The sequence below is a fragment of the Columba livia genome, chromosome 19 (genome assembly GCF_036013475.1).
Source record: "Columba livia isolate bColLiv1 breed racing homer chromosome 19, bColLiv1.pat.W.v2, whole genome shotgun sequence".
Taxonomy (NCBI): Eukaryota; Metazoa; Chordata; class Aves; order Columbiformes; family Columbidae; genus Columba; species Columba livia.
The window spans coordinates 7699001-7713647 of record NC_088620.1 but is presented as its reverse complement, the minus strand read 5'-3'; the positions used below and the strand labels follow the sequence as shown (position 1 = coordinate 7713647).

At 50.5% G+C, this 14647-nt stretch overlaps 1 protein-coding gene across 3 annotated transcripts in view; it reads right to left on the bottom strand.

Annotated features, from left to right (window-relative positions):
* ASTN2 (astrotactin 2) overlaps positions 1-14647 on the bottom strand; it is a 314079-nt gene that overhangs the window by 66702 nt on the left and 232730 nt on the right. For all 3 annotated transcript variants that reach the window (XM_065035950.1, XM_065035949.1, XM_065035951.1), the window contains one exon: positions 13640-13788. In XM_065035950.1, the coding sequence (XP_064892022.1) occupies positions 13640-13788 (149 nt within the window). The remainder of the gene's footprint in view (positions 1-13639; positions 13789-14647) is intronic.

Here is a 14647-nt window from a genome sequence, read left to right as displayed (position 1 = left end):
TCGACTTCTCACCCAACCCCAGGCAGGTCCCTCCATCCCCTTAGACAACAGGTAAGGACCTGTCCCAGCACACGCCATGCCCACTGCAATGGGACCATCAGCCCCAACAGACCCACCACACTGGGTGGAGGATGCTTGGACATTGTTTTCTTAATTATTTGCGAATCAAGACAAGCTGCCTAATTAGGAAAATAAAGAACTCTCGCTGCAAATCAGCTGCTCAAGATGTGTTTTGCTGATTGCTCCTAAGAGCAGAGAGAAGGGGGACGCTCCTCGCTTTCTCTGCCAGCTTTATGAACACGCACGACAGCGTCTGCGAGATAATTTGGTGGTCACAGAGGACTGGGTTTTATTCCTGAATTGAAAACTGGCTATTAAACATCATTTAAAGAACAAAATAAAAATAAAACAGCAATTTCTTATTTTATTCTCTCCCTATCATCATCATTAACCTTCTATCTGCATAATATCCCTCTGCCAAGGATCTTCAACTGAGTAATAAAATTTTAGTACTTAAACCCTGTCAGTGCTCTGGAAGGGAGTATTCTTCTCATTTCAGAGACAGTGAAACCAAGGCACAAAGAACTGAAATGACCTGCTCAAAGTCACACTGAAAATTATTAGCTGAGGCAGGAATAGATCCCCCAAGCCCCAAACCCCAGGAGGCAGCGTGCCCACAGGTACGCTGGTCTTACAGGCCAATTAGCTTTTATGGAAACGTTTAAGGAAACGTTTCTTTTCAGAGGCTCTGCCTGCTAATTTACTCCCGAGCTTTGTCAGCCGTGAGCGTCTCAGTTTTAGGCTGTCATGTAGCAACTCAGCCCCTTCCCTTGCTTGAGACAAATACGCTTTCAGCAAGTAAAGATCTGACAACACAGAGCACCTTGCTACACGTTGGTTAAAAAAATGCTGGGAGAGGTTTTTCTGTGGGTCCCTGCTTAATTATTAAGTCTGATTGCAAAGACTCTGTTAACAAAAAGGGCATGGGGACCACCGGGCTCTGGGTGCGGATGCACACTTCGCTTTCCAGCATGCTGCTCTGTTAGAGACAAAGCTGATTTTTCACCTAAATCCTCAGTGTCACTACCTAGATCCTGGCCTTGCAGAAGCCAGGAGAGAAAGGCAAGCAGGGGCAGAGAAGGGCAGAAAGGATGGGAGCAGGCAAGCACAGAGAAGGAGAAATCAGACCCTTGTTTACTTTCCATCTCCCTCTCTCTGCTGAGAAACAGTTAATAGGTTGCAAGGTTTCCACCCTTCCAGGACGGAGCCTTTTCCTCCCCTTTCGAGTGCCCCCTGCCTTCCTCCTCCAGCGACTGGGAAGCTGTGACTGCTCTCCACCGCTGACACCTCGGCTGCTCTGGAAACCCATGAACTGCTTGAGAAAGGTCAGCTGGCAGCCGCTGCATCCCTTCTCCTGCCTTCCCAGCCCTGATGGCCTCGGGCAGTGCAGGAGCCCCCTCTGTAGGCAAAGACTCACATTTTACCAGCCATCCTCTGCTTCTTGACATGTTTTTTTGGCAACGCACCTTCATCCACCCCAACCCAAGCCCCCGCTGCAGGGGTAGAGGGAGAGCGGGATGCAGGGCTCTGTGCCAGCCGGGGATCGGGTCTCTGCTCCACTGCTCATTAATAGATGGCCCTGTTAAACACGAGAGTCAAGGCTGGACATGCAGCAGGGCAGCAGATTTGCCATCAAAACAGGCGATGGCTTGCCAGCTTGCTGCTGGCAAAATAAAACAAGCACGCCTCTGTACGGCTCTGGGCTCCCGTACATCTCCAAGGTCCAGAGCTGCCCTCTCTCCAACCTCTCCAAAGCTGTCACCTACTTTTCTCCAGTCTCTTGCCAAACCCGAGCTCCCTGGTGCTGCATAAGCACTTTCCCAGCCCACATTAAGGGGGTTTTGGTGCAATCCCTTGTGGTATGACAAAAGTAAAACATCCACCCACGGTGCTCCTTCCCCATCCTCTCTCCTGTACCTCCTCATCCCAGCACGTCATCCAGGTGAGGCTCTCTAGCATTGCCACAGCTCCCCTAAACCAGGGCCTTAAACCCAGCTCTGGTTCAAAATGACCACATTTAGTCCATTAAAAATGCTGCAGAATTCCCTCCACACATGAAGGAACTTCCTGGGGCCAGCAGTGAGTTAAGGGCAGATGAACAGCAGACTGGGAGTAGCTGAGGCAAAATTCCTGCCAGGACGCAAACAAGCTCCATCCTTCCCAAAAGAGGAGCCTTTCTTGGGGTGGGAGGTTTGCAGCTGAGTCGAGGGCTTCTGGCAGTTGTTATCAGCCCCTATTCCTATGAAACAGTTCAACCACAGCTTTTAAGAAAATGTGAAAATTCAGCCGTGTTTACTGCTCTCTGTCCTCACCAGTTAGTGGCTCCTCCTCGGAGATGCTCAGCCTGTGCTCACTACATCCTTCTTCAGCCCTTCCACACCCCTCCTGCTCAGCCACACACCCAGTGTGCTTGCCAGCAGCCTCGTAAGGTTTTGCTAACCCAGAGCAAGAACCCCCAGGTTTAGTTGGGAGAAACATCTCCTCTAACTTTGTACAAAGCCCCAAGATGCACTGTCGCTCCCGCAGACACGTGCCCTGTGACAAAATTGGGGGATGAAATTAGAAAGGAAAATGATGAAGATCTAAAGCCAGCTTGTAGGTACCACGAAATAATTTGATTTCTTCAGTGTCCCAGGAGCACTCCTGTCCAAGATGTAACATTTCTCATTTTCATTTGGAGAAGTTCAGCATGTAACAAAAATATATCAGACTCAGTAATGAGGCAAGAAATCGTGCTTACGTAGCTGAGCAAGTAACATCACTCAACTTCTCTGTCCTTGTGGTAGAAGAAAAATGACTGGAGAATAAATTAATCCTAATAAATGTAGGATTCTGATCAGGCATACATAACCAGCAGTGTGTCTGCAGGATGAGCAATTGATGAAGTCATTGCTTCAAAGGTGCCTTGATACAATTAGCCACTTGTAAAATGCAGCAGAGGAGAAAATTCCGCTCCTTTTGTTAAGGAGCATGAAAATGTTCCATGCATGGGAGTGATTTATGGATTACAGTGCAGCAAAATTAGAGTGTGCTGCAATTGAGGTCGTTCTCCCCGAGATGAAAGGCTGGGGGGAGATGAGTGAAAGGATGGACAGGATGCAGAAGAGCCAGATGAAGGCAAAATGCCAATGTCACATTTCTGTGCTGTTGGTCTTCACCAGGGATTATTTCCCCTTTGCACAAATCATTTGACGGGGGGGGGAGAAAGTGGGCTTCCCATGTAAAAGTGGTGCCACTGAAGATGAATCAAGTCATTAATCACCAGCATGAGTATCTGTAATTAAAGCTGCTGGGAGTCACCAGAGCAAAAGTCAAAGGCTCTAACAGGATTATGGACAGAGCTGGACCATTTTATGACTAATATTAGCAGATAAAGGGAATCACGTGCTCGAGGAGGGCGGCTGATGAGCATGGGGGGCAGGGAGGAAGGCATTTCCCATCCCCAGCCCCGCTGCCTGGCTTTGGTGTCCACTGCACCATTTGCTCACTGCTATACACACAGAGAGAGGGGCAGGGGGTCAACCCAGCACTGCTTGTGGGGTACCCCAGGGGACAGGACCCTTCCCACAGCACCCAGGGTGCAGGATCAGCCGGCTGACCCGGCTGTGCTGAAGCGCGGTCGGTCCCGGTGCAGCTCGGTGTGTTCCTCAGCACTGCGCCAGCTGTTTGCAGCTGGAGGAGGCAGGCAGATGCCGAGCAGCCGACCCCCGCGCCGCACAGCTGGGGTGAGCAGGGAGTGTCTGTCCAGCTACCCGCATGTCCACTGCCCACCTCTCGCCTCGTGTGGATGAACCGGGCGGCTTTCCCGTGTCCTCCCCATTGCAGGCATCTCTCCAGCTCACACGCTCCCTTCTCCAGCCCCGTTCCCAACAAGCCCCGACATGCCTCTCCGCAGCCACGGCTTCCAGGACAGGAGGGAGCAAGGAGGCCAGGAGCTGGGGCCAGGCAGAGCAGGAGCCAAAAGTCCTCTCAGCCCCCCGGGGGGGAACGCATGGCCTCTCACTAGGTCGAGGGGGCCCAGTGCCCAATTTCCAGCAGCTATTGCTGCTTCTCTCAGCTCATCCCTTGAGGACTGGAAAATGTCTGGGAGATTTCAAAGAAAGGTCTTCAGCTTAAATAAGGTCTCATGCCTTTGTCCCCAGAAAGCAGGGTGCTGAGACAGAGCTGCGCTGCTGGACACCATCCTGGAGGCATCTGGCAGAAGAAGCTCCATCAGCTGCAGGGCTGCGGGAGGAACCCTGGTGAAGTCAGCATGCTGAGCAGGAATAGTCCCCGTGGCCACTGCACCAACAGGGTCAAACATGGCCCAGGACACTCAGAAGAGATGGCCATTCCCTAGCTGCTAGAGCAGACCTAATGGCTTCTGGGAGCTATTGCTCCTGCTCTCCTGGGCCCCAGCAGGATGGGCACATTCATTTGGCTTTGACATTCTCTCCATCTACCAACATGACACTGAGGTTGTCTAGAGGAACTGGATATTTTAGATTTGAAAATAATCTGAAGCCAAGTGTGGACTTTCGAGCCTTGAGAGAAAACACCACAGTAAGTATTAACTTTACATGAATTTACACCCCTTGCTCTTAACTGGCTCTTCTGGATTTAGAGTCCACACACAATTTTTGACTGTCATTGCCGAGTGTCTCATTTCCCCAGGCTGCACAATGAAGCTGGTGAGATTTATCAATTTCCACAGATGATGACACAGGATAAAGGAAAGCCAAGTACTCTCTGTGGTTGTGCACAAGCTCTCCTCTCACAGCACAGCCACACTGGAGAGTGGGTCCCACAGCCACACTGGAGAGTGGGTCCCTCAGCCACACCTCAGCACTCCTGACTTCACCCTCACCCTGGGCATGTGTTCAGCGCCAGCACCAGGGAAATGAGCCTCATTAAAGCCAGTTAATTGACCTAACTGCAGAGGACCAGGGGTCTCTCTGGAGCTGAAGTTCAGGTCTTCTCAGTGTGGTAATGCCCATATTGGCAAGGCCAGCTCCAAGGACAGCCCAGCCAAGGATGGCAGAATGACTGTAGAAGTTGGGTTGTTATGCAGGAAGAGGCATTGCCAGGCTCTGAGCTCCAGGGAGGTATTTCCTACCCTGGTGTCACCTTGTTTCATCAAGGTGAATCATCAGGCCACAGGGAAAGACCTCAGGACTTTGCCTCTGCAGTCGTGATCAGAAACTTCCTTTATTAAATTAATGACCATCCCCTATCTGTCATCTCAGTGTTAATGAAAAGAAGCGAGGGTTGGAGGAGTGCTGCAGACCAGCGCCTGGAGCCAGGCTTGGCTCAGCAGAACTCGTGTCCAGCAGCGCTGCAGAGCTGCTCCTGCACACGGTATTAACCCCCACCCCAAACACATCTCCAGAATCAACGTGGTGGTTTCTCCTCCTCCAATACCCCTCTGGATGCTGCTTCAGCGCAGCATCCCTAATCAGTACTGCTCTGAAACACTCATTTGGCCACAGGGACATGTTCATCTCACTGGCTCTACCTGGACCAACGTGACATCCTTCCTCAAATACATCTCTCACATGGGGTAGGGGAACACTCGCTGCTCTCAGCAATCCCCTCTGAGATGTATCAACTCCTTCCCCACAACTGGCATGAGCAAGGAGGAAGATTTTACCTGGTCCAAACAACAGGAGTTCAGAATATGAAGCTTTTTCTATCCCAGGGATTCCAGAGACATGATGCCCACTTGAATAAAAAATGTTCTCTCATCTGCAATCAAGCTCCAGCAGCAGGTCAGCACCACCCATCCCCGTCCCCGGCAAAGGAAAGGTCACGGTCCCGTTCTCTGGAAGAGCAGGATTACAGGGGTGGAGAGAGTTCAGAGACAGTTGCTCCCAGCAAAGACCAAGTCAACCCGATGCCAAGATAAAACCGTTCCTTGACCCCACCATGCAGACCCCATCAGTGGGAACCCAGCAGGAGAATGCCGCAGAATATCCTCTCTACCCCCTATAACCCAAACTAGCCACAGCAGTATTTCCTATTATGTCTCCATAACCTAATCTGACCCTCTCTAGGGTCTCCAGATTAATATCTGAAAAAGCTCACAAGTCCAATCACCCAATTAGAGGGAGGAAAGGTTGATCCTATCTAAACATCATCAAATGTAACATAGACCCAGCTCCTAAGGGCCAGATCTCAATCCCCAGCAAGCTGAACAAACTGGGAAGGGGTCACGGGGGAAATGGGGAGGGTCCCTCCCTGTTCTTGTATCATACGAAACCTGCAGGAGGAGCAGCTATTTTAATTGGCAAATCCCCTGACTCGAGGTTTAATCCCTCTCCATTTTTGCTTAACTTCCTTCACACCAAAGCAGCGTGGGGAACAGATGACATAAAATCATAGAATCACAGAATAGTTTGGGTTGAAGGGCCCTTCCCAGCTCCCCCAGTGCCACCCCTGCCATGAGCAGGGACATCTTCACCAGCTCAGGTTGCTCAGAGCCCCGTCCAGCCTGGCCTGGGATGTCTCCAGGGATGGTTCATCCACCACCTCTCCGGCCAACCTGGGCAAGTGTTTCAACCACCTGACAAAGCTGAACGCATGGGAAACCTCAACAGCAGCGAGCGGAGTGGAAAGCAGATTTCCCCAACCCATCCAGGATCTCATCTCAGGCTTTGGCTAGAATGAGAGGAACAGGCAAGATCTCCAGACAGATCCTAACCTAGCAAGGAATCCCAGTCTGGTTGTCCTTCAGAGCCCATCCAAAGGGAAGACCCATGTTTTTTGCTCAGCAAGCATGCCCAGTTTTCTTCCTGGAGCATGGTTGTGTTGCATCCACAGATGCTCCACAGCCTTAATTTTCCAAGTAGCTCAAGGCTGCATTGCCAAGCACCAGCTTTGCAAACACAGACTGAGCTTCCCTCCAAATTCCAGCCACAATTTATTGATTAGCAAAGCCTGTCTAGTCAATAAAAACTCCTACAAAAAGGTTCCACTGAACCGTGCTCACATGCCACAATCCGTCTATGTCGCGGCCTTCACTTCTGATGCCTTCTGACAAGATGGATTTGTGGACTTGACTTTTCCAGATCAGGAGAAACTTAATCCTAGAGGATAAAATTACAGACCACTAAAAAAAAAACCCTAAAGCTCCATGACTGGCCTCATTAACTGTCATTTAAGAAGTTCAGAGCCTTATTAGCTAGAAGGGAGCATCTCCAGCTGTCCTTTGCCTTGGGGGAGAGGTAGCTCTGACCAGGCAGCACAAAGCCCTTGGCAAACACTGTTGCTTGTAAAGGGCAGGACACGCTCGTGGCACCATCCAGGCTGCTCCATCCTCCACAGTCAGCGGGGAACAGGCAGACAGCACCAGCTCCCCACCTCTGAAATTATTTGGGAGAATGAGAAGATAATGCCCAGTTCTGTCCAAAAGGTGTCTGGGCAGACAAAAAAAAAACGCAAAACCTGGAACAACCATATGGAAATGTGAATTAATGAAATATTTCAGCAACTGACTCAATCCTAATTGAGAGCTGAGAGCCCTCCACCTCCCTTCTGCTTTCCAGGATACAAAAATGACACTGGTAGGTGGAAATAACTACAGCTGTCCCAGTGGGAGAGAAATCACTGCTTCACAGTGAGCGTAATGGCCAAAATTAAGCACTTGCTTAGTGGGTGTTACACAACACATCCCAGGAAGCAGCTTCCAAAAACTTGACCTTCTCTTTAAAGGCTTTTTTTTTTGTCTTTGAATAGTCTTTCCTTTTGCTAACAACTGAAGTGGATTCAGCACTCCAGAAGGGTATTTTGGGTGTTGAAAACATCTTTACCCGTGTGCTAGTTCCCGGAGAGGCAGCAACAACGACAGTTTCCACGCAGCAGAGCCCGGGCTCCATGCACCCAGGAGATCACAGGTGCAGATCAGAAATGCAGCTTTGCTGCATTTCCATCCCCAGTATGCGAGCTAGTCCTCACCAAGTGGTGGTTGTGATCCACCAAACACCTTCCCACCAAGGAACCAGCTGAGATTCACCATGCGGATGACCAAGGAACATGCAGGCAACCGAACAGTGAGGGTAAGACTGGCAATGGGGCGTCACCAGCTCCTGACCACCATCCGGTCCTGCTGTACTTTGGTGATGTTCACGAATTTCTTTGGAACCTGAGTCAAACACACAGAGGCCCCCTGAAAGAGCTGCCTATCATTCCCAGGCTGAGCAATAACCTTCCTCATCACCAGCACAGAATTATTTTGGTTGGAATAGACCCTTAAGATCACCAAGTCTAACTATAACCTAACTCTAGGACTAAACCATGCCCCTAAGAGCCTAATCTATACATGTTTTAAACCTCTCCAGAGAGAGCAGCAGAACTGGTCTCCTGAAACAAACAGACACTGGGGTCTCTTCCAAGTCTCAGTTTGGGATCCACCAGCTGCAGAGCCTGCATCCCCTGGGCCAACCGACAAATCAAAAACCATCTACAAGAATGACACCTACGTTGATTAATATAGGTGCCCCAGCCCCACAGAAAGAGCTTAGCCTCCACAGGGCTGTACAGAAATAGTCAATACCATCACTGACACTCAAGATTGTCAGCGTCTTTAACGACAACTGGTTTAAACATTCATGCTTTAACATCCTCCACACTTTGTTGGCATGAATTAAAACTCTGGATGTTCATGTATTTACCCAACTCCTGGCCGGACCTGAAGCTCCTACAGCTTCTTAAGGGCAGTGTCAACTCCTACTACTCCCTCTGGTGCCCAGCCCGTTCAGAAGGCAGCACCTAAAGACGATTTTAAGGCACGCAATAGGAACATAACCTGGTCATACAGACAGTGCACCAACTCCTTCCTGACAGGCACAGTATTTGTTCTGGCCAGATAGTTTTCTCCTCCTCTTATTCCAGCCTATCCCTGGTTTCCACATGACAGTAGCAGCACAGCCTGCACACATGAGGGTGTGCTGGAAATGACGGTTGCCATAGCTGTATCTATACAGCCCTGGCCATCCAGACACGTCAGAATGATGCTCTACAGAACACAGTTAAGTTATAAATAAGATACGCTCAAGCCTCAACATGGAGCACAACTCACAAGTGTACAAAACGCTGAGCCTTCTGTTTCAACCTTGTTCACCTTCTTTTATAGACATGATACTAATCCATCCAAAGGTTCCTTTGCAGAGCAGCATCACTCCAGAGAAGTCTGTAAGGCCGGCGTGGTGACATGCACAGGTTTTAGGTACCCGTACCCTCAGCTTCTGCACATCGTTCTGCCCAGCCTTTTCTCCAGACATCCCCACAGCCCCAGCCTACCCACCAGTTCTTCTCCACAGCAGTCCTGCATATAGAGGGCCCTGGTATACTAAAAAACTGACCATGCCACCAACATTTGATTTTTGGGCTCTGAGGTCTACGTGACCCCTAACAAGCTCACTCAGAAGTCTGTGTTTCTGTTCTCCTCCTTTCTTGAAGGACTACAAGCTGTTCTGGATGAGGACTACCTCTTCTTACAAACATAAACACTGCCCAGCCAAAGAGACCCAGAAGCTACTGGGATTCCTTGATGTCGTGAGAAATAAAAAAGGCTTGGGAGCCTTGGCATCTTGTGACTGACAAAAGTGAATTAGCAGTGGACTTTACTGTTGTATACTTTCTTCAGCTAATACTCAACAATCATAAAATCATAGAACAGATGGAGTTTGAAGGGACCTTCAAAGCTCATCCAGTGCCACCCCTGCCATGAGCAGGGACATCTTCACCAGCTCAGGTTGCTCAGAGCCCCGTCCAGCCTGGCCTGGGATGTCTCCAGGGATGGAGCATCCACCGCCTCACTGGCCAACCTGGGACAGGTTCTCACCACCCTGTGCACGCACACAGGGGCCACCCCCAAGCCCCCCCGATATGTGTTCAGAGACCAAACAGGAGAGATGTGGGCAGGAGGGGAAGAAAACTGCACCAGGGAGAGGAACACTGAGAAAGGGACCGAGGAGCTCCCAGAGTTACAAAGCATCGCAGCAGTGACACAGCCACCACCCCAGAGTAGCACAGCCCCTGCCAAGCCCACAGACCCCAACCCATCACACAGCAAAAGCTCAGCCCCTCACCCTTCCCCAGCCATCCCCAGTCCTGCTCTGTGTGTGCTACAAACACATCAAAAGTGCTTTTTTACTTTTAAACCCTATATTTTGCACACTCACAGCGGCCGCCACGACCTGCATCGGCCCCCAGGCAAGTCCGACCACCCAGAGATGGTCCAGGTGGTGCTGAACCAGGCACAGGTCTGCATGTCCCCACTGGAGGATTTTACCCATCATCTTTCAGATGAAGTCTCCGCTCCCAATCTTAAAACTGGGGAAGGGATCCTTCTGTCCTTCTGCCCATCACAGGCTGGAGGATGCAGGACTGTCTCAGTCCCAAAGCTCAGCTCCCACTGTGGCAACTTCTAAGCCAGGGCCACCACAACGAGCAACAGTGACATCCCAGATGCCTCATCCAGCACGGGCAGAGACAGACCCCGGCTACAGCAACCAGAACCAAGACATAAAAAACACTTTGCGTCGCAGTCATGTTATCCCCTCGTCCCTCCCCCTCATCCCCTTCGGAGCTTCTTAACTTCAGAAACCTTCCTCCAGAGGAGTGTTGGAGTGACAGAAAACATTTTCCAAGCCTAATATCAGTTCCAGATGTTCACAGCCATTTCAGTTTGTACCTCACCCTGTAAAACACATTTCTCCCTCTTCCTCTCTCAAGTGCAGCGCCTGCTTCGTCCATGACATAATGCGCTGGCGGGCTCGGCTGTACACACACACACACACACGCTCGCACCCTCTTCGAGAGCCCCATGTTCAAACAAAGAGCATCACTCAACTACAAAGCCGTCGCGCACATGGAGTTATGAGTAATTTCCACAAGTTTTAATAAACAGTTTGGGATGTAATTGCTCTCCGTCTTCTCCGCTGGCTCCCGAGCGGAGAGCTGCTCGCTCCCCACGTGCTGGTGTTGAAAGCGCGGTTTGTTTCGCACACAGCTTCACCTCCTATTCGCCTCAGATGGTCCAAGGGCTGTGTTTTGCTAAGCGCCAGTAATAAGCCTCTTTAAAAAGCACGTACAGCTGGGGGCAGCTGACCCAGGCCAGCTCCCAGCTCCTTCACCCCGTCCTGCAGCATTGCCAGCCCGGCAGGGAGCACAGGGGACACACGTTCCACCAGCCCCAAAACTCCCTCCCGACTCTGCTCCAAGAAGAAGAGCAACAAGTATTTCCTGTCTCAACTGAAAGGCTTCACCTTCCAATTGCAAAGCAAGGGGGAGGCCAAGGAGGTTTGGAAGGGTAAGAGACTGGAGGGTTTTGGTGGGCAGGAGGGAAGCAGAAGGCAGGTTAGGCAGGGGCCAGGTACCATCTAACTTGCTGCGGGGTTGGAAAGCAGGTTGGCACAGCTCTAGCCCCAACCAGTGCCAGGAATCCCAATAACAAGTGGCTACAACTGCAATAAAACAAACAAAAATAATACAAGCACAAATAGGCCACACATTTAAACTCAAGGGATCCCAGGGATGAATGGCAGCAGCCTCAAGAGCCCTCAAACCTTGCAGGATCCTCCCAGCCTAGCTGATACCAGTGGTGCACATCCCACTCCCACCTGCCAGGAGACCAACAGGGAAGGCAGATTTGCCAGTATCCATCAAAAGCCACCCAAATTCCGCATCCCATGCCCTCCTCCTGAAGATTCCCCTATTCTGCGGTTGACATTGGTTTTCTGGATGCTGCTCAGGTGGGATGGAGATGTGCTGCAGCACAACGGGTGGATGATGGGGCACCCATGGCAGTATTTTTGGCCAGGTGAAGCACGGTACCAAGCGAAGCCTTTGAGAGCTGTAGCAGTCAGCATCTCCGCAAACCTATGCAAGGTATTTGCAAGAACAAAGTCATCTGGCATTAGGGGCCTGTAGGGTAAGAAAGGAATGAAGGCAGGAACATTGTTTGGTTATAAACAACATGGAGGAAAGGAAAAAAAAAGGAGAGAGATTGATTTAGGATTGGCTTTTCTCTTTTAATTGTTAATGGGGTCATTCTGTCCCAAACGGTCCCCAGAGCAGGGAGAGGGGAGGGCAGCTCCCCACAATGAATTCAATCGCCTGTCAAACACATGGCAGTCATAAAAAGAAAATAATAATAATAATCTGTATTTCCTACTCTGGCTGCCAGGCAAAGATCCAGCCACTTCAAAGGAAAAAACCCCACGTTTCCCTGGTTTGGCCTCACCTGACTGATGTGTGAGCAATCTGGAATCCCCATCCAAAACAAAGCCCCTCCTTTGGTGGCTTGTTTTCTTTCTCCGTTACACAGAGGGTGCCCCTCCAAGATAAAGAACAAGCTTTCTTCCATGCCGGGAAACTGGAAACATAACCCAGAGGCCATGGCCACATCGGGCAGCTCTGGAAGTGGCTGCTGGCAAGAAGGTGTAGGAGAAAGCTCCCATGGGACAGGGCTGGGTATGAGCCAGGAACCAGAGCTCCTTCTCATGGGGGTCTCCACAAACAGCTGGAGCCCCCCCAGGCTCTGGCTTTCTACAGCAGGTAAAAATCCAGCTCTTGGAGCACAAAAAATTTGGATACGATGGTAAGAGAAGCTGTAGAAGCAGAATGGATGGGCCTGAGAACAGAGAGAGTGAGAACGTCCCTGTGGCTGTGAGCTGGAGCAGTTTGCTCCGTGGCAGCAGAGGGTCTTATGAAATTAGTGAGGAGAAGAAAAAAGCCACCACAAATTTGGTACTGTCAATGTCTGGGGGAAGGGGCCCTTTGCAAGAGGGTAAATATCTACTTTGGTCAACAACACTGGCTGCCCCTGACATGTCACCTGAGCTTCTTTAACAAAGTACATCAAAAATCCTTGAGAAAAAAGCCGTAGGAGTATTTGCCTGGCTTTCCATGCATCAAGGTCTCAAGTGCTATTTTTTGAAATACATCATTGCTTCACCCAAATCAAATCTCATCCTTCAAACTCTTGCCCAGCAGCTTCTGCAGCATGGCTTGAATTGCTGACAAAGTCTTTGCAAGGCTCAAAGTGCTCAGTCCAAGCCTGAGCTGGGAATCAAACCCCAACACAGGGAAGTTTCAGGTTCCCCGGAGACATTTGTTGCTGCTTAAATGCACTCTCTAAATCTTGAAGGCTACAAGTTACTTCAATAGGTGTGCAAGGCAACTTAAAGTGTTCTTTCAAAGGCTGGCATGCAATGCAATACTCACTGGAACAGACCAATAAAGCCCTTGAGTTGTTGAGGGCTGACCTTCCTCGCACACCCATCACCCTTTAGCATTTCAGCCCAATCGGATTAAGCGGTCACTTCAATCAGAAACTCCAACTCACAGCCCTCCTACCCAAAAAGAGCAAATAATTTCCTCCTGCCAAGATGCACTCTTGTATTTCCCCTTCTCCTCAAACACTAGCATCTGCAGAAGCCTTCAGAAACCTCTCCTGAATGGACCAGGTTTAATACCTCATGTAACACCTCGGCCCTATGTACCATTCTCCACTAAAGCTGCATCTCCCAGCCAGGCGGGATGAATCGCCGTGCAACCTCGGCACCAGGTGGAATTCGCCCCTGGCAGCTGCACCCACCTGTGTAGAGGTCTGTATCCGTGTACTCATCCACCTTCTTGTGCTGCAGGACGTAGTCAGACACCTTTGTCCCGATGGCAGGTTGCACGTCCAGCCACTCCAGGGACACCACGGTGCTGGAGGGCTCCACGTTGGGGGAGAGCCGCAGGCTGGGCAGGAGATAGGAAAGAAACCAAAATAAGACATCAGCTCCCTTTCTGGGGAGGAATCCACCTCTACAAGCAGCACAACCTCAGGCAGGGCTCACACTCGTACACCGGGATGTGCATGGGGGGAGAGCAGGTACGTGAGCACAGAGCTTCCAGTTGAAAGTCAGTTGGGTCCAGCCTACTGCAACGTGTGTTCTTACCTGTCTCTGCTCCTGGAGAAGCCTAGGTCATGCAACCCCAAAAAATCCATCAAAAGGAGCCTTAACCTCCTGGGAGAACTGCTGAACTTCAGCAGCCTCAAGGGAAACCAAGGTCCAGCTACCCAGGAGCAAAAGAACAGAGGAGGACCAGCTTAACCTTCATGCAACCCAATGGGGTTGAGCCTACAGGAGGAGAGGGTCCCGTCTGCATCACCAGTGAGCAAAGGCAAAGGAAGGTAGTGGGGAGTGAAGGGGCAGATGTGGCTGTGAATTTACCCAGCTACAAACCAGCAAACCTCCGCTGGGTGTGAGCAAAAGGAAATGCAGGGCTGCTGTGAAGGAGCTCCTGCCCAAATTGGGGCCCATGTGGTGGGTGAAGGCAGAGCAGCTGCTGCTCTTTGCACCGGGGTAAATGACAACACAAAGCACAGAGCTACGGAGAGCCCCGCTCCAAACATGTGAGTGTGTTTGTTGAACTCGGGATGGGAAATGAATCCCCTCTGAGGATATTGCTCACTAAGAAGGTGTTCTGCTCCTCATGGGTTGCTGGAGCCAGTCTTCCTGCTTTCTCAGCTAATTCCCCATCAGTTTGCTCCTGATTTGCTCTTGCTCTGACAAGCCACAACGAATTGCACCATAATTCCATTTCTTTCAGCATT